The sequence below is a fragment of the Pipistrellus kuhlii genome, unplaced genomic scaffold, assembly GCF_014108245.1.
Source record: "Pipistrellus kuhlii isolate mPipKuh1 unplaced genomic scaffold, mPipKuh1.p scaffold_m20_p_12, whole genome shotgun sequence".
Taxonomy (NCBI): Eukaryota; Metazoa; Chordata; class Mammalia; order Chiroptera; family Vespertilionidae; genus Pipistrellus; species Pipistrellus kuhlii.
Window position 1 is genome coordinate 35,587,102 of NW_023425427.1, and position 25,663 is coordinate 35,612,764.

General features: G+C 39.8%; 1 protein-coding gene across 7 annotated transcripts in view; it reads right to left on the reverse strand.

The window, feature by feature from the left end:
- The window catches only part of LOC118716554 (plasminogen receptor (KT)), a 47,628-nt gene that overhangs the window by 14,819 nt on the left and 7,146 nt on the right, over positions 1-25,663 (reverse strand). For 3 of the 7 annotated variants that reach the window (XM_036433990.2, XM_036433991.2, XM_036433989.2), the window contains exon 3: positions 4,885-4,994. In XM_036433990.2, coding sequence (XP_036289883.1) covers positions 4,885-4,994 — 110 coding nt within the window. Of the gene's footprint in view, positions 1-1,380; positions 3,485-4,884; positions 4,995-6,558; positions 6,690-25,663 lie in introns of those variants that run through there. The other 4 variants (XM_036433988.2, XM_036433987.2, XM_036433993.2 and 1 more) reach the window with 3 other exon arrangements.

A 25,663-nucleotide genomic window follows, 5' to 3' on the forward strand; every position in this document is an offset into this window, starting at 1 on the left:
AACTCATCCCTAATGCCTTGGTAGGACCAGGCCAAATGATTTCAGGAACCTTATACAGCCTGCAGACTGGATTTTCCCCACCCCTGACCTAGAGGCACAAACTATTCAAACCATAGTTGTCTTTTTGTTATTGCTAGTTTGAAATATATAGCATTAGTTGGACTCCTTTCAAATATCTTAGTTCCTTGAAGATGAAAAGCATTCTGGATGCCAAGTCTTCTCTTGAGCATTTCAAGAAATGAAATAGTTGAGTATCCAAAATCCATATTGAATTTCTATGGGATGTAATTCTCTCTCTCTCTCTCTCTCTCTCTCTCTCTCTCTCTCTCTCTCTCTCTCTCTCCCCTCCCCTCTCTCCCTCTCCCCTCCCTCCCTCCCTCCCTCCCTCCCTCCCTCCCTCTCTCCCCCTCTCCCCCTCTCCTTCTCTCCCTCTCTCCCTCTCTCTCTCTCTCTCTTGGTAGATATAGTTGATACTACCTTCTACTTTTGTCAGATCTTCATCAGCAGAAATTAATGGTGTGGGAGTGTTAGGAAAAATAGTTATAGATGTTCCTCAAAGCCCAATCCTGACACCCTGATAACTTTTCACAGACCTTCCTTATTTAATTTCAATTGACTTTTACAAACCTTCAACAGCTGTTTCCTTATAGTTTTTTGAAATCCCCACCAAGCTAGAATCCCAGATTTCCAGTCCTCTCTAGGATGTGACTTCATGAGACATATTCTGAACTCTGTTCTTTAACACCAAATGAAATGCCCAAATCAACTGAGGCTCAGGGGTTGCCTGTCCTTCATGTCCTGGCAGAGCAGAAAACATCTACACAGTGCTTCTGACCACAGATGAAGTCCTCCAAGAAAAAGAATAAATAAACTGAGGTTAGCAATCTATCTTTTAACCCCGTGACACTTGTGAACTGAGAAATAGTGAACTGAAAATAAGACGTCCTCCGAAAATAAGACCTAGCGCATGGAAAAATAAGACATCCCCTGAAAATAAGACCTAGCGCATCTTTGGGAGCAAAAATTAATATAAGACACTGTCTTATTTTCGGGGAAACAGGGTAAATCTCAGACTCAGTGACCACTGAGTATCAGTGGAATGTAGGGTTCCAGTTACTTTTATCAGCAGTCATGATAAATTTGTGTTGTTCCAGACACACTCCTACTACCATCCAAGTAGCCAGAGGAAGAAGTTATCACAGCAAAATAAACAGGCCTCTAAGGGGATCCCATGGGTGACTTTGGTCCCTAGAGAGCTCAGCTCCCCCAAGCCAGTAATGGAACCCTGGCAGCCATTTACTGTGAGAGGCATTTGAGTCAGCTCCATCCCTTTATGAAGACTCTCTTCCTTGGCTCTCTTATTTTCTAGGCTTTTCTCACCTGTCGCCCCCAACGCTCTTCTGCTTCCAGCCAGCCTGGCCTTCCTGGTACATCTGCAGCCCAAGTACTGCTTCACTTTTCATAAACTCCAAGTCCCAAAGTTACCAGTAAAAAAAATCAGTAGAGATGTTAAATAGTCAGCCCTGAATATTAGAAACTACTTTCTTCAAATTGGACAGTTTGTAGTTTGCAAGGTATTTCTGAAATCTCCTGTAGGCACCCACAAGGCCAAACCTAGGAAAGCATTTTCCAACCCTCTCACAGAACAGACATATTCCAAGGCTAAGAGACACCACAATGAATGAGTAATAAGGCTTAATTAATAATATTTTCCCAGCAAGGGTTTGTTCTTTTCTCATAAGAGTGGAGCAGAAAAGCTTTCTAGGTTCTGGCTAGTGTCTCTAAAATATCACATTTGAATATGCATATATTAAAATTGTTGAAGCCTATAAAATATAGTATCAAGTTCAGATTATTCATATTCCAATTACATTGGTTGTAGATTATATTTTCAGTCTGACTCTGCTACTTCCCTATTCTATTCTAACCGCATCTCTGGGACATTTTCTAAGGCTCTGAAATTGAACATAGGTCATAATTTTTAAAAGTTATTTTTGATATTTACTTTGTCACTTTCTTTTGAAGTCAAGCATCATGTTGCATTGGAAAGAATCCTTCTAGGGATATCAGACATCAGGGTTTTAGTACCTGCTATCCTTACCAGATATGGAACTTTAGGTAAATCACTATGAACCTCCATTTTCTCAGTTGTAAAATGGGATTTAGATTAGATCATTTTAAGGGTCTTCCTTCCTTCTTTAATATAGTTTCAATATTTGTTACTAAAACTGTTTTGAGTGGATCTGGGCACTGCTATAATCTTTTACAAAGTGCAGTTAAGTACTGTACCATAAGGACCCTTCAGAATTATCCCCAAACACAAACTGAATTAGGTGGAATACCATATAAACTTGATGGAGTTGTAATTTTAGTCCCCATAGGATAGAGCACAACCTCCTTGGTGTTACACCAAAGGAGTTGAGCTGTGCCTTCAAGCTTATTTCTTAACAAGTCTCCCAAGTAAGGAACCTCTTGCCCCAGGCAAACTCAATAACCAGCAGCAAATCCCTGGACTTGACATGCATGGCCCTCTCTTTAGTCATTCTTCTTTTTCTGCCAAGGATGCACTTCATTTTCACACTCTTGTCTTCATGGAGAACTCAATGCATACTTCAAGACCTGGCCCCAGGGTTCCCTTCAACTATAATTGTATCAAAGACATATATTAATGTATCATCAGCTTCATAAGCCATGTAGTTGTGCTTATTTCTCTCCTTCAGATTTCATCTCCTATGATTCTCCCTGGGCTTCTTTCCATTCTTTGACAAGTCTCAGAGTCTTTCTTCTGGCTCTTCCCTTTGCCTAGAAATCCCTCCCCTGCCCCCATACTTGCTTTTTACATAATTGGCTCATTCATTATTCAGTTCTCAGCTCATATGTAATCTCTGCAGAGAAGTAGTCCTTCCTGTACTAGATCTATGCAAACCATTCAGAAGAGTGACTGGCCATAGGAAGCACAATATACATACTAGTCATTATATGAGTTGTTTCTGTCAGGTGGAGACAGAACACAACTGACAAATCCAAATTAAAGATGAATGTGATGGGGAAGGTGTATAAGACAGAAAAATGAGAGCTGTAGGACATTTGCTTTCAGTAATTCAAAACAATGTAGTTTATTAATTTTATATTTACATATTTGTAATATACATATATGTGAAATTTAAAAGTTACTTAGAATACCTCCTTTTTTGTTTAATGCTATAAATTTTATTTCAAAATAGCTTAACAAACCTGATCTTATATTTTAATATTTTAAAATAAAATCCATTATATCAAAATCTTGAACACTTAAACAATTGTAAAAATCATTATTTAAGTAAACAATTTTGTGTTTTGAGTTTCAGTGGGTAAACATGATATCATTTGTCTATGAAGAATTTACTTTGTTCCCTTCTGGCTTTTTCAAGGCTTTCAAAAGTAATCATTCCTTTTGGCAGCTGTAACTTACTCTTTTCTATTTCCAGTATGTTCTCAGCTTCACCTTAAATAAAGTACAGAAATATACAAGGTGACAATGAAGTATCAGCAGTTTGTGAGAAGACCTACTTGCTGTGTTCCTCAAATCTTACAGTTAAATATTTCACCTACTGTCCTCAGAAGTGGTCTCCCAAAGGAAATATAGTGATGAATTCTGAAGACTCACAGATAGATAAATCAGATGCCATTTTATTTGACAGAAAGTCAGGGTACTAAAGATTAGTTGTGTTTGGAGGGAGTTTGAGGTTGTCCCCTTCTTTTTGCCTCTTAATATGTCATATGTGAGAAAATAAAATTTACTGAAAATTCTACATTTTTAGGAAAGCCAATATTTGACCTGAAACTACTTCTAAATACCCCAAATAATATTAAATATTTTTTAATCTGTATGCCTACATACACACACATCTACACATTTCTATAAACAGTTCCTCTTTCAGATAACAGCTAGTAATTTGTTGGACCAATTAACATTTGCTAACTTTTAATGTTGAAGACTAATTAGCAAAATTAATTTTGAAATTGTGTCATAATACACATTACCATTTTATAAACTTTGGGAATGAAGGCAAATGTTTTCTTTAAGTTCTTGTCTTTTAGCACACAACTTATACTCCAAACCTAACAGACTAAATTTTTCAAATTATAAGAGTATTTCAGCCATCTCCCAACACTTCTTTCTTCAGTCTCAAATAGTAAGTAAAAATCATTCTAACTTGATATAATTAAGCCAGCCATTGGTGACAGACTACCGGTAGATGTTTCCATGTGAGAATGTCTTGCTGGCATGTAGCAAAACTCAATATGTGTTTACAGAATGGCTGGATGATAAATTTAGTCATGTCAATGTTCCAATGAAACTTTATTTTCAAAAACAGGTGGCCAGCCTACAGGCCATAGTATACCAACTCTTGGTCTAAATATAATCAACAACAACAACAACAAAATAAGTCAAGTCTTGATTTAACATTTGCAGATTTCCATGGTGTAAATACTTCTATCACAATTAACTTCAGGGTACCAGTGGGATGTCACTAAAGTTAGAGTTGTATCTGTATTTTATTGTATTTGTATATTGTATCTGCATTTCTACCATATCTGCATTTCTGCCATACAGATACAGTAGATATTCATAACTTAAGAGGATACTAAATGTGTAGATTACAGTATAATAATTAGAAGCTGATCAGTTGAGTACTTTTTAATATTGTTTTTAATATAATGCTTATTTTTTTGTAATTTATTTCATTGTAAATTTATATAACCTAAATTTTATATAATTATTATATTTAAAAACCAGCGAGAGGGTCTTGTCAGAATCTTACTAAGTCAAGGAGTCATAAGAAAAGGATCCTTTAACGAGGTAATGAGTAAGAAATAGAGTCTGGTTTATCAAAAGCTTACCTTTCATTCTTTGTAGAAGAGTTCCATAGCCCAAATCATACTGGTAGGTGAGGACAAAGCCTAATGGAATAATAGGGAAGAGGAAGGCTGGCTTCTTCCTTTTTATTGCTCTGGTTTAAGAACAAAGAAAAATAAATATCAAGAAATAACCAGTAAATACATATCTTTATACTCGATTTAAAATTTTTTTTACCTCCTTTTTGAAAGAATGTTCATTTCAAACGTTACTTAATTCATTTGTATTTTCTTTGAAAATATTAATAGGACTTCCTTACCCATAACCCCTCACCAGATTCTACAGTTCTCCAGGACAAGCAGGGTCTATGAATTACTCATTTATATTTGATGTTGAGGCCCAGATTACTCATTTTATAAATAGTGAAGTGTTCATATCTACCGTTTAAAAATTGTAGAGATAAACTTGTAGAAGCCTCTTGTCTCAGTGCCAAGTTAGTTCTCTAACTTGTAAAATGGAGAAAAGAGCAGAGGCAATGTAATAAACTAAAGGCAGAATTAACTATTGCTACCCTGTTTCTACAGAATTTCCTCCAGGGATTAAGTTATAATGGATTACTTTGTTTATATGCACAGATTTGGACCAAAGTCCTGTCTTGGCCAACTGAATAATCCTATATAATAAAAGAGTAATATGCAAATTGACCATACCTCCATTATACCAACAAACCATGTTCACCAGCCAATCAGGAGCAAGTTTGCAAATTAACCCAACCAAGATTGCTGCGGCCATGGAGTGAGTAGGAGGTTTGGATTTCCCCAGCAATGGAGGAAGCCAAGCTTCCTGCACACTGTGGCCGGTCCAGGCTTCCGTTCAAGGCTATGAAGTTTCAGTTATAGAAGATAAATAAATCCCAGATCCTAGGGCCTCCACTTGGGTCGCCGGGGGGTTGAGGAGGTGGGGTGGCTGGCCTGCAAACCACCACAGGCCCCTTGCCCAGGCCACTTCAGGCCCTAAGGGAACCCCTACTCTGATCCAGGACATCCTTCAGGGCAAACCAGCAGACCCCCACCCATGCAGCAGGCCTCTATCCTATCTAATAAAAGAGTAATATGCAAATTGACTGTCATTCCAACACACAAAAAGGCTGCCCCATGTGGTAAAAAATGGCTACCCCCATGTGGACACAAGATGACCAGCAGGGGAGGGTAGTTGGGAAGGATCAGGCCTGCAGGGGAGGGCAGTTGTGGGCAATCAGGCCAGCAGGAGAGGGCAGTTGGGAGGGACTAGGCCTGAAAGGGAGGGCAGTTGGGAGTGATCAAGCCTGCAGGGGAGGGCAGTTAGGGGGCAACCAGACCTGCAGGGGAGGGACGTTAGGGGCAATCAGGCTGGCAGAGGAACAGTTAGGCATCAATCAGGCTGTCAGGGGAGTCGTTAGGGGGTGATCAGGCTGGCAGGCAGAAGCGGTTAGGGCCAGTCAGGAAGGCAGGCAGGCAAGCACTTGGGAACCAGGAGTCCTCGATTGTGAGAGGGATGTCCAGCTACCCATTTAGACCCGATCCTACCGGCAGTTGGACATCCCTGGAGAGGGTGCAGGCTGGACTGAGGGACACACCCCGTGCATGAATTTCGTGCACTGGGCCTCTAGTAATATGATAATGGCAAAGACAAAATAAATAAATCACTTAAGAAAAATTTAAAGTAAATAACAAACATACCCAGCTGTTAAAGAGATGGCTGCAATGCCAAAAAATGTTCCAAAATATTTGAGGAATTCCCGAGACCAAGCAATCTGCATGGCCATTTGTCTTTCTCTCATTTCATTCTGCATCGTTAGCTGTCTTTCCAACTGAATAAAAAAAAAAAAAAAAGGAAAGAAAGAGTATGGTTACTCCCCTTTTGAACCTGAGCAGAGTAAATAATCTGCTTTTCCAGTGAATTTTTATTCTTTAATTGCTTTGATTTTTTTTTTTTTTTTTTTTAGAAGACTCAAGAGATACAGCAATCTAAAAGCCTCAGTTCATTATTTGGAGTCAGATTCTTGAGAGAAAAGTTGCCATTTTCCATTCTAAAATCTTGGCACAGTGTATTATTAGCAAAGCATAGAAGATAGCAAGCATAGAATTCATGATGTAAACCATAGGATGAAATATTATGTGACTCAGTTTCTCCTCCATATCTTCTTTCTACTGTTTGAAGAAACTGGGAAAGGAGAATGTGATTTTAGATATAAAGATAGGGCTTGGCCCAGCTGGCATGGCTCAGTGGTTAAGCATCAACCTATGAACCTAGAGGTCATGGTTCAATTCCTGGTCGGTGCACATGCCTGGGTTGTGGACTAGATCCCCAATTGGGAGCATGCAGGAGGCAGCCAGTCATTGATTCTTTCTTATCATGGATGTTTCTGTCTCTCCCTCCCTATCCCTTCCGCTCTGAAATCAATAAAAATATATTTAAAAAAAATAAAAGACAGGGCTTAACTCTTTGGTCTCTCTTGAGAGTTGAAGTTCCAGGCATGTGTTGGATCTGGGGTTTGGGAACCTCCACTTAGCAAGAACAAACATTTGTTTGTCCCATTGGCACACATGTAGATTTCTCTTAATCTCCAGGTATCATTTCTTCTTCAGGCCCAAGGACCATCTCTTCTTTTTCATCATTATCAAATGCATCATTTCTGGTTAATTTCATCATAGGCAAATCTTGCACTGGAAGTAAACAGGTTCTTTAGGAGTTAAGATTTGGTCATTTTTACCTGGCTGTGGTGTAGCTCAGTGGCTGAGTATTGATCCATAAACCAGGAGATTACAGTTTAATTCCTGGTCAAGGCACATGCTCTGGTTCCGGTCTCAATTCCCAGTAGGGGTGTGTATACAGGAGGCAGCCAATCAATGATTCTCTCTCATCATTGATATTTATTTAAAAAAATATTTTATTGATGTTTTTACAGAGAGGAAGGAAGAGGAATAGGGAATTAGAAACATCGATGAGAGAGAAACATCTATCAGCTGCTTCCTGCACACCCCCTATGGGGGTATGCCAGCAACCAAGGTACATGCTCTTGACTGGAATCGAACCTGGGATCCTTCAGTCCACAGGCTGACGCTCTATCCACTGAGCCAAACCAGTTAGGGCAACATCATTGATGTTTCTATCTCCTTCTCCTTCTCCTCTCTCTCCTCTATGAAATCAATAAAAATATATGAAAGCTGTTCTGCCTCTGAAACAGTGTTTACTTACAAAAAAAAAAAAAAAAGATTTGATCATTCTTTGTCAAGGTAAAAAAATTTGTGGAATGTGTTGATCTTTCCTAGGCTATTAGGGCTGCCAGCAATTCTTAGAATTTCCTGGCTTGTGATGCATCACTTTAATCTCTGCCTTCATTCTCACACAGCCTTCCTCTCTGTATGAATTCTATTTTAATAGACAGTTGTCTAAAAGCTATAATATACTGCTGCCTTCATTATAGGATTATAGCAAATAAAAATTGGTTGTTTATTTATAAATTTAATTAAATAGTTGTCATATACAGGGTGGGGCAAAAGTAGGTTTACAGTTGTTTGTATGGAAAATAACAATTAATAAAAAATAATAGAAGGATAATCTCTATTTTGTGCACTCACAGCTATAAACCTACTTTTGCCCAACCTATTCCTCTTCCAGGAAGCAGTGGAGGTAGTTTGAATATAAGGAAACTTCTTTTCATAGAGACAGAGTCATTGTTAGCTCTCCCAAACTATCATGCAATGGTGCTGTCAGAGTTCACCAGATGGTCCAGGCCTTTGTGTCCATTTTCTGTCTCCTCCTCTGTCGCCTTGTTATTTCCCACTCTTAGCAATAAGTCCTTCTCTAAGGACCAATCTCTCCTGGCTTCTCTTCCTCCTCTGTCTCTTCCTCTCAATTTCTCAGTGATCTGTCGCTTCTGATTGTCTAGGGCCCTGGTCGACAAATTGCGGCTTGTGAGCCACATGCGGCTCTTTGGCCCCTTGAGTGTGGCTCTTCCACAAAATACCATGGCCTTGGCGAGTCTATTTTGAAGAAGTGGTGTTAGAAGAAGTTTAAGTTTAAAACATTTGGCTCTCAAAAGAAATTTCAATCGTTGTACTATTGATATTTGGCTCTGTTGCCTAATGAGTTTGCTGACCACTGGGGCAGTGAAAGAACAAACCTTTTTAGAACTGTGTATAAAATAAAAGTACTTAGCTCCTAATGAGGAATGAGAAGCCAGGGGCTTCCTATGAATATGTAGGATACATTTTAGAACATGGCCTTGTTATAATTATTTGGTTCTTTTGTCTTTAAATATTTTTTCTTGCTTCCTCATCATGTTCCAGATAAGAGGTTGTCAGTTTATATGACTTTGGTCTAATGAGATGGCATTATAGTTTAAATGAAATGGAGAGTAATATTGTTTGTACCATTTATAATAATAGCCAGACATCACCCAAAGGGTCCCTGATTGGAGAGGTTGCAGGCTGGGCTGAGGGAACCCCTTCCTCCCCCATGCACTAATTTTGTGCACCTGGCCACTAGTCCTATATAATAATGAATTAATATGCTAATGAGACCGAAAGGCAGTCTGGATGACCGTCTGGATGAAGCCAGGGCTGTGAGAGCTAAAACCTTTGCAAAAATTTCGTGCACTGTGCCTCTAGTGCTAAATAAAAACCCAAACTGAATTGCCACAGATAAGGAAAAGTCAGACGCATAAATGTAACTATGTTTTATGTAATTAAATGGAATGACATATATGGAGAAACTTAAATGTAATTAAGTTTATGTCAAAATTTTATTTTATAATTCTCCTGATTTTTTTCTTAATAAGAAAGGGGTATATATTTTTTTATTATGGGCTGTCTATTCACACTGACTTCTTTTGCTGAAAACTAAAGACTAATTTGATAGTACTGACAAGCAAGATAAGATATGAAGTATTAAAAATTATAATGGCTCAGTTTCAGCCCTTGTTGGGCAGGGGCTGAAAAGAGAGCATGGTGGAAAGGGAAAAGTGTGAGCACTCATGAATGATAGAAACTAGCATTATTGACAGTATGGAAGAAGATACCACTCCCTATTAGATCAAACAGAAAATGAATTTCAGGTGAATTAAAGCCCTAAATCTACCAAATGGAATATATTTATAAGTAAAATTTGGAGACTGCTTTATAAGCTTAGGAAGGCAAAAGCTTTTTCAAGGAAGAAAGGAGACATGAAGGAAAAGATGAACACATTTTAGATATTAAAAATTAAATATTAGCCCAGCCATTATGGTTCAGTGGTTGAGTATTAACCTAGGAACCAGGTGATCACGGTTCAGTTCCTGGTCAGGGCACATGCCTGGGTTTCAGGCTTGATCCCTAGTTTAGGGTGTACAGGAGGCAGCCAATCAATGATTCTCTCATCATTGATGTTTCTATCTCTCTCCCTCTCTGAAATCAGTAATTAAAAAATAATTTTTTAAAAAGACTTGGAGAAATTTTAAGTAAGGTTGTGTTGGGGCCATAGTTGTATGGTAGTTTTTATTGTTTTGTTTTTATTGTTATAAGTATTACATATAGTATTACCTATGTTTCCCTTTTCCCCATTGACTTCCCCCTGGCACCCCGACTCCATGGCACATGCCCTCACCCCCCTGTTGTCTGTGTCCATTGGTTATGCTTATATGCATGCATATAAGTCCTTTACCTCCTCCTTCCAAGTCCTCCCCTGTCTTCTCCTGAAGTTTGGCAGTCTGTTTGATGCTTCTCTATCTCCAAATCTATTTTTGTTCATCAGTTATGATGTTCTTTATATTCCAAAAATGAGTAAGATCATGTGATATTTATCTTTCTCTGACTGGCTTATTTCACTTAGCATAATGTTCTCCAGGTCCATCCATGCTCTTGTGAATGGTAAAAGTTCGTGTGTTTTTTAACAGCCATGTAGTATTCCATTGTACAATATATGGTAGAATTTTCTTCCTTCTAAACATATTTATTATTCTGTATTATAAAATATAAAATAAAATATAAAATTTTACATACTATCTAATAAAAGAGTAATATGCAAACTGACTGTACCTCTGCTACACTCACATGCCATGCCCACCAGCCAATCAGGAGCAATTATGCAAATTAACCCAACTAAGATGGCTATGGCCATGGAGCGAGCAGGAGGCTTTAGTTTCCCAGCAATGGAGGAAGCCAAGTTTCCCACACACCCTGGCCGGCCCTGGACTCCACTCAAGGCTACAAAGTTTCAATTATAGAAGATAAACAAATCCTACCAAAATGGTGGCAGCCACAGAATTGGAGAGAGCAGGAGGTTTGGGTTGCCCCCGGTGATGGAGGAAGCCAAGCTTCCTGGCCTGCCTTGGCCTCTGCTCAAGGCTACAAAGTTTCAATTATAGAATATAAATAAATCCCAACAAAAATGGCTGCAGCCACAGAGTGAGCAGGAGGCTTAGGTTTCCCCAGCAATGGAGGAAGCCAAGCTTTCTGCCTGCCCTGGCCTGCCCTGGCCTCTGCTCAAGGCTACAAGGTTTCAATTACCCTATCTAATAAAGGAGTACACACACACACACTCACACACACACAATGCCCACCAATAAATCAGCAGCAAATATTCAAATAAGCCCAACCAAGATGGCTGTGGCCACAGAGAGCAGGAGGGAGGCTTGGGTTTCCCCAACAATGAAGGAAGCCAAACTTTCTGCCTGCCCTTGCTGGCCCAGGCCTCCACTCAATGCTACAAAGTTTCAATGATAGAAGATAAATGAATTCAAACAAAAAATGGTGGCAGCCATTGAGCTAGAGAAAGCAGGAGGCTTGAGTTGCCCCCGGAGATGGATGAAGCCAAGCTTTCCACCTGCCCTGGCCTGCCCAGGCCTCCACTTAAGGCTATAAAGTTTCAATTATAGAAAATAAATGAATCCCAACAGAAATGGCTTCTGTTACAGAGTGAGCAGAAGGCTTGGATCTGCTCCAGGCTACAAAGTTTCAATTGTAGAAGATTAATAAATCCCAGATACCAGGGTCTCCACTTGGGTTATCAGGGGGCGTGGCCAGCCTGCAAACCACCATAGGCCCCTCACCCAGGCCACCCCATGCCCCAAGGGAACCCCCACCCTGATCTAGGACACCCTTCAGGGCAAACCAGCTGGCCCCCACCTGTGCACCAGGCCTCTATCCTATCTAATAAAAGAGTAATATGCAAATTGACTGTCACTCCAACACACAAGATGGCTGTTCCCATGTGGATACAAGATGACCAGCAGAAGAAGGCAGTTGGGAGGGACCAGGCCTGTAAGGGAAGGCATTTAGGGGCAATCGAGCCTGCAGAGGAGGGCAGTTAGGGGTGACCAGGCCTGCAGGGGAGGGCAGTTGGGAGGGACCAGGCCTATAAGTGAGGGCATTTGGGGGCAATCAGGCCTGCAGGGAAGGGAAGTTGAGGGGGACCCAAGCCTGTTGGGAAGAGCAGTTGGGGGTGGGGGGAAACCAGGCCTTCAGGGAGGGCAGTGAGAGGCAATCAGGCTGGCAGGGGAGCAGTTAGGCATCAATCATGCTGGCAGGGGTGTGGTTAGGAGGTGATCAGGCTGGCAAGCAGAAGCAAGGGCAATCAGGAAGGCAGGCAGGCGAGCAGTTGGAGGCCAGCAGTGCTGGATTGTGAGAGGGATGTCTGACTGCCCATTTAGGCCCAATCTTACTGGGCAGTCAGACATCCCTCGAGGGGTCCCAGATTGGAGAGGGTGCAAGCTGGGCTGAGGGACACCACCCACAGGCCCCATGCATGAATTTCATGCACTGGACCTCTAGTATTAAATAAAGAGGAAGGAAAATACTTTTGCCTTCTGGGCAGTCTATACTAGGAGATATTTATATCACTGTTGATCTTAATGTAAAAGATGGAAGCCAGTGTGGATAGTTCTAAAGCTACAAGGACTGAGACAATTTGTCTCACCAAAATTAGGATCTTTGTTTTATACTAAGTTGAAGGATCATGGAATGATTTTCTTTTCTTTTTTCCAGACGTATCGTGGAACATTTTTATTCTTAATTTATATTTTGCAAGATATTTGACAGTGTATAAAGAATGGCATCTTAGGTGCTGATTGTTTTGTATTATAATTTATTTATAAAACTTCACTACACAATGGTAACTACCTTTCAAAAATCAGAACTGTTAATCAGCTTAACAATAACCCACAACTGTTGGACTGACATGTACACATAAGGAACTGTTTGACATTGAAATTGGGTCTCAAAAGAACTGTTGGCCCAGAAAGAAACTCACTACAGACTGATGCATATGCCTTTCAGCATAACGATTATAGCTTGTCTCATTTTTTATTTTTATAAGCATATTTCCAGTAGGACATGATCTCACTCATCTGGGGGAAATGGTTAATAACATAGACTGATGAACAAGAACAGACCCAGAGATAAGGAGCCATGGGTCAGACTGTTGGACCTCAAAGGGAGGGTGGGGATAAAAGGGAGAGATCAGCCAAAGGACTTATGTGCACACATATGAGCCTAACCAGTGGTCAAGGACAATAGGGGAGTGGGGGCAGCGTGGGGAGGGGTGGGGTATTGAAATGGGGGTTGAGGACAAATATGTGATACCCTAATCAATAAAGAAATTTTTAAAAAATCAGCACTGGTCCTTATCAGTCTTTAGGATAAATTGTTAATCTTACAAAAGTCACCTTAGTACCACTGTTCCCAAGCATATTATTGTTAATTAAAATCTGATTCCAAAGCCCACCTGTAGTTTCTAGTTCTGATTATGCACAGTCATTTTGAGGTACAATCTAACCCAAGCAGTCCTATCAACCTCTATCAGAAGTGTGCATTAGTGCCCTCGACAGTTTGGCTCAGTAGATAGAGTGTTAACTCGCAATCCAAAGGGTCCCAGGTTTGAGTCAGGTTGCAGAGCACGTATCTTGGTTATAAGCTTGATCCCTGGCCCAGGTCAGGGCATATGTAGGAGGCAACTAATCAGTGTATCTCTCTCACATCACCCTTCTAACTGTACCACTATTTATTTATAATGGGACCACTTGGTCTCCCCATTATGCTAAAATATGGTTCTTTTGGAAAAAATCAAGGCATTCTATAGACCATCAAGGCTAGTCAACAAGGTGAATAAAAAGTGACTGTCAGTAATAAAAAATGATTTCATTTCTTTGAAATTTTTCCTTCTCCTTTTCTGCACTCCTTATCTGTTTCTGATTTTGAAGGCCTTGATGATTTTGTCTTTTTCTTAATCTCAGCATCAGTTTCCATAGCATCTTGCTCTTTCTCATCAGATTACAAATCATCTTCATTTATCTCGGTTGAGCTCAAAATCCAGTGTTAGGCCTGTACTTGCCTGCAGTGAATATGGAGTAAGGTATAAGCTTTTTCTTACTGCATGCTCTTGCTTTGTAAAAGCTGTTTTCACCTTGGGATCTTGGAGAAGGGACTAGATTTGCTATCCCAGCTGCTAAATTACATGATATTCTCCAAGAACACAAAATTTTCCTTTACTGAAAATGATCCAGCCATTTCTTCTTCTAAAAAAAGCCCTATGTGAAATAATGTAAACCATTTCAGAACATGTAAATATTGTACTACTATTCAACTCTGTGTCTCTGTGTTGTCATCTTTAGGCTGTGGATCTGACAGGCTTATTGGCCCTTGGTCCCATTGCCAGGTTTGCTTATTTAAAAGGAGAAGAAAGTAGATAAATGGGAAAGAAGGGAACACTGTTGAGCATCACCTCTGCCATACAAGCTAGTACGTGGGTATCCTTCTCCCCACCTTAGGTGATGAAGTTGAGGCTCATATTTTCAAGGTTATACAACCAGGAAGTGATGGAGCCAGAGTTGGCCCCAGGTGTGTCTGATTCCAGTGCCTGTGAATTTCTCATTGCACACAAGGAGAGTGAAACCATAGTCCTTGGCTATAAATCCATCTGGTAGCAGGCAATGGCCGTTTTCCTTTCTAGATTTTCCATTGTGTTATGCCAACCTGCCTGGAAAATATGCTCTTCTTTTTTCTTCCTCTTCTTCAATCTCACATATTTCAGAGTAAGAATGTCCCTTCATCATATGCCCTGCTAATATAGTCCATTGCCAGGTATGCAAGAAATTCAACTGCAAGAATATTTTTATAATCATGTATAGGAAAAATTAACTTAAAATTTTTCTTTTTCTACACACAGTAAAACATTTGCTTAGTCTGTAAGTCATGTATAAACTCTTAGAAGACAAAATAGATTAAACAAATGGAAAAACATCTCCTGTTCTTGGATAGGATGACTTAATAGTTTGTCCTAAATAAATTTATGCATGCATGGAATCCCAATTTTTTTGAAAAATCAATAAACTATGTTCTAGAGTTGGACAAGTTGAACTAAAGTTTCTATGAAAAAGCAAACAAAATAAACACTGAAAAGATAAATTGCAATTGTATATACTAGATTAACTAAGCATCAAAACATACTAAAAGCATCTCTAATTATGATAGTGTGATTCTGGTATATGAATAGACATACTGGCCAGTTGAATAGCATGTCTAGAGACAAACCCAAGTACTTATAGACCCTTAATAGAGGTGACATCTCAAATCATTGGAGGAAAATATGGTTTTTTTTAATAAATGTAGACACTATGAGATAGTCATTAGGGAAAAGATAAAAATTACAACCATATCTTACATTGTATATGAGGACAAATTTTAAATGCATTAGAGAGCTAAATGTAAATGAAGCTACAAAAGTACCATAGGTGACTACTTTTGTAACTTTGGTATAGGAAAAGATGTTCTAAATAAAGACTCAAAATATAGAGGCAATAAAGGATTGTTAATTTAAACACATAAAAATTAAAAAAAAAATTCATGCAAAAACATTCTAATATAGCCTAGACCTGGGGCTCAGTGTTTGAACATCAGTTTATGAACCAGGAGATCACGGTTCAATTCCCAGTCAGGGCACATGCCCAAATTCCAGGCTTGATCCCCAATATGGGGTGTGCAGGAGGCAGCCAATCAATGATTTTCTCTCATCATTGATGTTTCTATCGTTCTCTCACTATCCCTTCCTCTCTGAAATTAATAAAAATATATTAAAGTGTGTGTGTGTATGCAAACAAACAAAAACAAAAAACAAAACCCACCATAATAAACAAAGACAAATGACAATGTGGAAGAAAAAATGGCAATATATTTTCAAGAGAGGTCAAATCCATAATGTATAAAGAACTCATAAAAATTGAGGGACATGGGATTTAAAAAAAAAGATGAAGTAACAATTCACAAAAATAAGATATATAAAAGGCCCTCAAACATGCATTAATGTTCAAGTTTACTCATATTAAATTAATGCAAATTAAAACAAGACTAAGATACCTTTTTTTTTGCCTGTCACAGTGGCAAAAATTAAAAAGCAACACCACAAATTCTGTTAGTGAGACTAACAAAACTACCGAGGCACCCACCTTTGACCCAGTAATTCCACTTCTGGAAATCAACTCTGAAGATATACATCCAACAGTACAAAAATGTGAAAGCATAAGGTTATTTATTGTAACACTGTTTATAGCAAATATCAGAACTCATAAATACCTGTGGTAGGCAGAATAATAATGCCTCCACCCCACCAAAGAAATATGTGCCTTGTATCTGTGGGTTTTTACCTTACATGGCAAAAAATCCCATTATCTGGGATTATCGAGATGGGCCCAATGCAATCACAAAAGGGTCCTTCAGTGAACGACGGAGGCAAGAGAATCAGAGTTGGAGAGACGTGCAGATGCCACACTGCTGGCTTAGAGAGGGAGCAAGGGAACATGAGCCAAGGAATCCAGGGAACCTCTAGAAAAGCTTCTCACTATCTAAGAAAGAATTGCAAATAAAGAAGGGTAAAAGCTCCACTAAAATGTCATTCTGGATTGGAATCAGAGGTATCAGTATGAATTTATGGTTTATTATTCAGGGTGGGGTAAAAGTAGATTTACAGTTGTGAATAAATCTAACCACAGTTCATTCCTTTGTTGTTATTTATTAGTTATTGTATTATTTTCCATTTGAACAACTATAAATCTACTTTTGACCTACTCTGCATATACTTACAGGCATATGTAGAAATAGGTATAAGTGTATGTATATGCTTGGGTTAGTATATGTGCATGTCCTTGTTGAGAGGACCGAGGAACAATGGCTATAGTAATGAGTCCACCTAGAGCCCTGATCTTGATTTCTAAATACTATTCTCTAACAAAAGGAACCAGACACTTTGAATAAGTGGTTAATTCCAGGCTGGCTACAGGGGCAGTAGATGTGGAATATTTTATGATTCTAGTAAATAAGCAACTATCCTTGAAAATAAGCATCTATCAAAAGGACATAGGAGCCAACAGGAAGAAGTTTCCAATAGCCAAAACAATTTAAGCCATAACATAAATAACTACATTATAACCCATAACATAAAATGTCCTTGAGACCATATTTATATAATGAATGCAATAAATAATCATGGAAAAGGTGCAGTCTTTCCAATGAACAAATGTAGATAAAATGAAGGTGATAAAATCACAATTAGGCAAACACCTCAGAAATAATTGTTGCATGTAAATCCCACCATGGATGCTAAAATGGGTTGGCAAAGATTGAAGAGAAGCAAGATATCAACAGACTCAAGTATATGTCCAAAGATATTTATCAGGGGGAAAAAAAAAAGAGTAACTTTATAGTGGAGAAACCTGGTGGATACCGCCTTAACCAAGAAATCAAGATTAACCAGAAATACGACATCACATCTGGTGTCCTCTGAAATGATGCAATGGCAAAGACAAAATAGCATTCTGTGGTTTAAGAATAGTATGCCAAACAATCCTTAAAACCACAATCTCAGTCTAATCATGAGAACATACTGGGAAAAACCACTAGTGAGAAAACTTCTAAGTAACTGACTAATGCTTATCAAAAATTCTTAACATGAAAGCCAGGGAAAGAATGAGGCACATCACAGACGACTAATGAGGAACATCATAGGAGATTAATGAGACACAACAATGAAGTGCAATATAAGATCTTGAATTAGGTCCTGAACATAAAAGGGACAATATAAGAACAATTGGTGAAATTTCAAATGGGTCAGTAATTTAATTAATAGTGTTATACTGCTGCTAATGTTCTGATTTTGATCATTGTAAACTGTTAAATAAGCTAGACAAGGGTATATTTAAACTTTCTGTACTAGTTTTGCCACTTTTCTGCAAATTTAAAATTATTTCAACTAAACATTTCTTAAAATGTAAAAGAGAAATAATTGTTAAAGCTATAGGAGCATTTTCAATTAGTCTCATGCCACAACTCTCTATATACTAGATATCCTGTCCATGCTTTACTGAGTTAATAAATAAGTGACCCTTCTTGCTCAAGCAATGAAGAACTAAAACTGAATTGAATTTCACGCTGCTCAGAGTTATGAAAATAGAATTACAGTTGATGGAAGAAGAAAAAAGTAAGACTTTCTGCCAGTCTGTAACAGGATTTATTGGTCTCATTTAAGTTTGTGAACAAATCTAAAACCAGTGTGTCCCCCTGGAGAACTGAGTGTAGAAAGCGTCCTGGACCCACTGTCAGCATGGAAGGACTGGGAGCCAAGAATCAACTTGGTGGCTTGACTTTTCGTTGTCATTTGTTTATCCTTGTAGAAGTAAGTGCCTGTGGTACCAACAACCTCTGTCAATTATTTTATTTTCATTTCCCACCATACCTGAGCATAGAGAGTATCCAGAAAGTTAGGTTTTAAGAGTATTTTTATTAACTCCTCTAAGTGATCCCAGACATGTTAATACCTTGCCCACCTTTAAGAGACTTGCTGACATTTTTAGCAGCTGTTTTTAAAATCAAGCAGCTCAATTCTAACTGATTGGCTATGTGGTTGGAGCATGGACCTGAGGATTTAAGGGTCCTGGGTTTGATTCTGGTGAAGGGTATGTGCCTTGGTTGTAGGCTTGATCCCTGCTGTGTGTGGGAGATAATAAATGTCTTTCTCACATTGATGTTTTTATCTCTGTGTCTCTTCCTCTCCCTCCCACTCTGTCTAAAAATCAAAGGGAAAAATATCCTCAGGTGAGGATTAACATAAAAAAAAAAAACACAAAAAATCTTAAATCAAGCAACTCACTATATTACTTGCATTAGACCCAATCCTTCCTTTGTTATACAGTTCAATTAACTTATTTTCATCTGTTTTAACTTTGCTAGAGAAAGACACCACACATGGCAGACCTCACAAACCCAGAAATTGAAAATAACATCGCCTGAACATGAAAATTCCCAACCAAAAGTGGGTCATGGTGGTAGTCACATCCTAAGCCACTATCTATCTTCCTGACAAAGGTCTGTCTTTTCCTTAATGGAGCCTGTCTATTGTCTTTTTGCATATAAGATAACATACCTTTGCATGTCAAAGTAATCATTTTCAGACCCACTGCGCCTGTGCTACCTCGTTCCCAGCATATCATCTCTATGTGCTGTAAATACTAATTATTAACTATCCTGTATCCATCAATGTACAAAAAGTATGCCTCCTTGCATTTTGCTTTTTATCCAGTCCTCCAGATTCCCTTGCTTTGCTTTCTTCCTCTTAATCTATCACCAAGAATTTCATGTAATCCTATTTACATCTCCTCCTTTGAATTTAATGTATAAAGCAAGCTGCAAAGCTGCCATTCTCTGGAATGTTTTCTCAATCCATGAGGTTTTGCTTCTTGGAAATTTTCCTCAGTTTGGCTCAAACAAACTCATAAAAATTCTTTACAGGTTTGGAGGTTTCGTATGACACACAGATCAGAGTATTGGCACTAGCAGAGGCTAAAAGAATGATGCCTGAAACTCAGGGCTCTTGGAGGCCAGGGGTGCACATGGGAGGAAGCTGCACCCATGCTGGGATCAGGAGCCAAAGGGCAAAATGCTTCCTAGCCACTTTGCACTCCCCAGTTCCCCCAGCTTGCTGGGGATAGCATATCTCCTAACACTGCTAAAAACCCTGAATTACCTGTGTTAATTTCTTTGGTCTGTTTTCCCAGAGGGGAAAAAAGCTCTGGAATTCAACTGATAGGATTTGAACAAAGTTTGCCTTGAGGAAGGGAAATTAAAAGTGACCTCTGAGCTGCTTCAAGATCTTACAGTTGCTTTCCCTGTTATATGAATGTTTAATGAAGTTGTGTTGTTTATATAGTAAATATTCATAGTGGCCTGAAGACACCCTTTCATTCAGGATTCCTGGGCCCCTTCCCGTGGTCTAATAGAAACAATATAGAATCCCAGAAAGAAAAATAGAAAATCACAGCTGATCTCCAGAGAGGCCCAGTACTGCAGTGTCACCTGCTGGACACAGGCACCAAATACATCCTGTATTAGTCCCTAGAGCTGCCACAACGAAGTACCCAAACTGCATGGCTTAAACAACAAAAATATATTGTCTCGGCCTGGAGTCTGGAAGTCTAAAATTAAGGTGTCAGCAGGGTTAGTTCATTGCTGAGTCTGTAATGTTCAGGCCTCTCTCCTTGGTTTATAAATGGCCAATTTCATGTTCATAAGGCATTGTTCCTGTATGCCTATCTCTATGTCCTAATTTCCTCTTTTTATAAGGATGCCAGTCATATTGGATTAGGACTCACCCTCATTTTAAGTTGATCACCTCTAGGAAGCATCTGTCTCTAAATAAGGCCACATGCTGAGGCAGTGAGGGTTAGGACTTTTACATAGAAATTTAGGGGTGGGGGCCAGTGTCACCCTGAACCTGTAATATTCCCCATTCACTGATGTGAGGTAACTGTTGGTCTACTACAGAGCTCTTGTTAAAAATGAACACCTGACCCACCGAAGTCTTATGCCACTTAGACCTGACATCTCCATTTTGGGTGGGTTAACTAGGACAGGACAACTAAAATGCAAGCACTCATTTGCTGGTCAAATTAAAATTTATTTGAAAGTATGGCTGGCCTGGCCCTGTTATCATCTCAGTTTTGCATAAAGTAGCAGCTACCCCTTTGGGAAAAATTTTATCCCATTCTGCCACCTGAGGCAAAGCTACTGACTCAATAAGGGCCCCACAAAGATTCTCCTAAATGCCTAGGCCTGTTTCACTTCTGATTCAACTAAGCTGAAAACTGATGTCAACAATAGTGCTCTTGCCAGTCTGACCTCAGTGCCCACTATGGTGGTCGCTGGAATAATTGGGCAGAAGTCAAATATGTTAAAATCCCAGCTCCTTCACAGATTCTGACTTCATGAGGACTGATGTAAGAGTAAAATCCCTATCATTTCCAAAGGTCTTGGACAAGGACTCTGAATATGTGACATTCATAGCTGGTTTGTATGCCTAACGTCTGGTCTTCCCTAGGTCACTCTGCTCTGTTGCAGTAATTCAGCTGCCCATTCTTTCCATTGTTCCATTCCCCAAAATACATTGTCCTGCATAAGACACTCTTGTCACTCTTTAATAACAACAGCAGCAGCAGCAACAAATATTTATGGAGTGAGAGACATTGTTCTAAAGACTTGAGGTCTTATTCTACGCACTTTTTTTCATTTTTTTCTTAAGGTATTACATGTGTACATATCTTCCCATTGCCTCCCCCCCACTCCCATACATGCTCTCACCCCCCAGTGTCTTGCATCCATTAGTTATGCATATATGCATACATACAAGTCCTTCGGTTGATGTCTTATCTCCCCCACCTCTCCCTAACCTTCTGTAATTTGACAGTTTGTTTGATGCTTTACTGCCTCTGTATCTATCTTTTTGTTCATCAGTTTATAATGTTCTTTATTATCCACAAATGAGTGAGATCATATGGTATTTTTCTTTCATTGACTGGCTTATGCTCTCCAGTTCCACCCAGGTTGCTGCAAATGGTAAGAATTTCTTTTTTTTTATGGCAGCACTAGAGGCCCGGTGCATGAAATTTGTGCACAGGAAGGGGGGTGTTCCTCAGCCCAGCCTGTACCCTCTCCAATATGGACATCCCTCTCACAATCCAGGACTACTGGCTCTCAGTTGCTTGCCTGTTTGTCTTCCTGATTGTCCCTAACCGCTTCTGCCTGCCAGCCTGAACACCCCCTAACCACTCCCCTGCCAGCCTGATTGATACCTAACTGCTCCCCTGCCAGCCTGTTTGCCCCTAACTGCCCTCCCCTACAGGCCTGGGTCCCTCCCAACTGCCTTTCCCTATAGGCCTGGTTGCTCCCAACTTCCCTCCTCTGCAGGCTTGGTCACCCCTAACTGCCCTCCAGTGCTGGCTTGATTGCACCCAACTGCCCTACCCTGTTGGCCATCTTGTGGTGGCCATCTTGTGTTCACATTGGGGCAGGATCTTTGACCACATGGGGGCAGCCATCTTGTGTGTTGGAATGATGGTCAAGCTACATATTACTCTTTTATTAGATAGGATAGAGGCCTGGTGCAAGGGTGGGAGTCGGCTGGTTTGCCCTGAAGGGTGTTCCTGATCAGGGTGGAGGTTCCCTTGGAGTGTGGGGCAGCCTGGGTGAGGGGTCTGTGATGGTTTTCAGGCTGGCCATGACCCCTGGCAAGCCAAGTGGAGGACCTGGTATCTGGGGTTTTATTTATCTTCTACAATTAAAATTTTGTAGCCTGGAATGGAGCCAAGCCTACTGCTTGCTCCCTGGCGGCAGCCATTTCTGTTGGGACTTATGTATCTTCTATTATTGAAACTTTGTAGCCTTAAGCGGAGGCCTGGGCTTCCTCCATTGCCAGGGGCAACCCTAGCCTCCTGCTCCTGCCAGCTCCGTGGTTGCTGCCATTTCTTTTTGGATTTATGTATCTTCTATCTTTGAAACTTCATAGCCTTAAATGGAGGCCTGGGTCGGCCAGGGCAGGCAGAAAGCTTGGCTTCCTCTATCGCTGGGGATGTCTATACATCCTGCTCTCTCCATGGCCACAGCCATCTTGGTTGGTCAATTTGCATAATTGCTCCTGATTGGCTGGTGGATGATATGTCCGGTGGGTATAGCAGAGTGATGGTTAATTTGCATATCCATCTTTTATTAGAAAGGATAGTATTCCATTTTGTAGATGTACCATGGTTTTCTGATCCAGTCATCTGCTGACGGGTACCTAGGCAGTTTCCAAATCTTAGCTATCGTAAATTATGCTGGCTGCTATGAACATAGGGGCACATATATCCTTTCTGATTGGTGTTTCTAGTTTTTTAGGATATATTCCTAGGAGTGGGATTATTGGGTCAAATGGGAGTTCCATTTTTAGTTTTTTGAGGAAACTCCATACTGTTTTCCACAAGTGGCTGCACCAGTCTGCATTCCCACCAGCAGTGCACGAGGGTTCCTTTTTCTCTGCATCCTCACCAGCACTTGTGTTTGTTGATTTGTTGATGATAGCCATTCTGACAGGTGTAAGATGGTAGGTACTGCATTTTTGTTTTGATTTGCATCTCTCAGATAATTAGTGACTTTGAGCATGTTTTCATAATGTCTCTTGGCCTTCCTTTTGTCTTCTTTCAAAAAGTGTCTATTTAGGACTGTTGCCCATTTTTTTATTGGATACCGTATTTTCCGGCGTATAAGACGACTTTTGAAACGAAAAAAAGTCAACCGAAAATCAGGGGTCGTCTTATAAGCCATGTGTATCCTGAAAAACGTCTCGATATGCTGCTAAACGAATTTTCCAACTTGATCCCGCACCAATCACTGCAAGGCTGCTCGGTCCACCTCTCTATCTCAGCCAATCCAAGCAGGCTTTTTATGCATGCAAATTATACACGTTCTGTACCCGAAGCTACACTGTGTTCTAGTAAAAAGCCTGCTCAGATTGGCCAGAGTCGGAGAGGTGGTCTATTATAACCTTTGAACCTTTGCTTGTTGTGATTGGCTCACCGTGGTACATACAGTTGCAGCACAGGAACGTTCTGTGTAACCAAAGCTGCTGTATCAGGACACATTCAGTGAGTTAAAAGGTACCGTAATAGAACATTCTGTGTGTAGCTGAAGCTACAGTACTATATAACCCCAGCCTAAAAGATTAGTGGGTGTACAACAAATGGCTGGTAGAAAAGAACCCATCATGGCTCCTGCAAGAAGAAGGAAATTTGAAGCCAGTTTCAAACTGAAAGTTGTAAACTTTGCCAAGGAACACAGTAACTGTGCTGCGGCAAGACAATATGGAGTAACAGAAAAGATGGTCCGAGACTGGAAAGCAAATGAAGATGCATTGAAGAGTATGCCAAGGAGTAAGTTTGCGTTAAGAAGAGGCACCCCTTATTGGCCAGAACTTGAAAAGCATGTAGCAGACATGGTTCTTGAGCATCGTCAAAATGGTTATGTAGTGACATGAAACAAAATATGTATGTTTGCACTTCAGTGGGCCAAATCTAACCCAGATAACAGCAAAGGATTTAAGGCCACTGTATCCTGGAGTACTAGGTTCTTGGAAAGGCACAATCTGGTACTGAGGCAAAAGACCAAAATTGCACAGAAATTACCTGCAGATCTTGATGGCAAAGTCAGTCTTTTCCATCAATATGTAATACAACAGTGCAAGAAACATAACTATGCATTAAGTCAGATCAGAAATATGGATGAAACTCCTATGAATTTCGATATGGTTGGAAATAAAACTGTTAATCCAAAAGGTGCAAAAACAGTGTTAATTAAAACAATAGGACATTAGAAGTCCAGTTTTACAGTGGTACTAGCATGTACAGCTGATGGTGCCAAACTAAGACCAATGATTATTTTTAAAAGAAAAACAATGCCGAAAATCAAGTTCCCTGTTGGAGTTTTTGTACATGTGAATGAAAAAGGATGGATGGATGAAGAAGGGGTAAAGCTATGGCTTGATAATGTATGGAGTAGGCAACCAGGTGGACTTCGTCAAGAACATAGCCTACTGCTGTGGGATATGTTCAGGGCTCATTTAACTACCAGCACAAAGAACAGGCTGGCAAGAATAAACACAGATGCGGCAGTTATTCCTGGAGGATTGACATCATTGGTACAGCCACTGGATGTGTGCCTAAACAAGCCATTTAAAGATCGCATTAGAGAACAGTGGAATGAGTGGATGGTTAGAGGCGAAAAGTTATTCACAAAAGGAGGAAACATGCGTGCGCCACAATTGGATGTTTTGTGTAACTTTGTCATAAAAGCCTGGAATGATATTACTGAAGAAACAGTAATCAGGTCTTTCAAGAAGTGTGGCATATCAAATTCTTTGGATGGTATGGAGGATGACTTCTTGTGGCAAGATGAAGGGGAAACCAAAGCTGAAGCCACACCATCTGATTTGGAATTTGATCCATATGATGACTGTCTTACAAATGTACCACAAGAGGTCATTGATGAACTTATGATGTCAGAAGAAGAACATGATGAGGATTTTGAAGGATTTTAAGCTCACAATGCTCCTCTGCCTAGAAAAACCTCTTATCATCCCAGTCAGTCACAAACAAGCGTTTTCTGCAAGTTCTTCATGTAATTTTCTTTCCAGATGATGCCATCATTGTTAACGTTCTCTTTTGGATTTCTTGTTTCTCGGTCAAGTTCATGGCATTGCCATTTGTGAAGAGACCTTCCATTTATCGTATCAATGTACGGTATATTACGGTATGTTCGAAAAATGTCATTCATTAAAAAATTAATTAAAAAAAGAACTGGTGTTGCCTCGGAAGTGAGGGGTAGTCTTATACAGCGAATATAGACCTAAACTTATGTTTTAGGAAGTGGGGGGTAGTCTTATTCAGCAAATATAGGCCTAAACCTATGTTTTAACTAAAATTAGGGGGTCGTCTTATACGCTGGAAAATACAGTAAC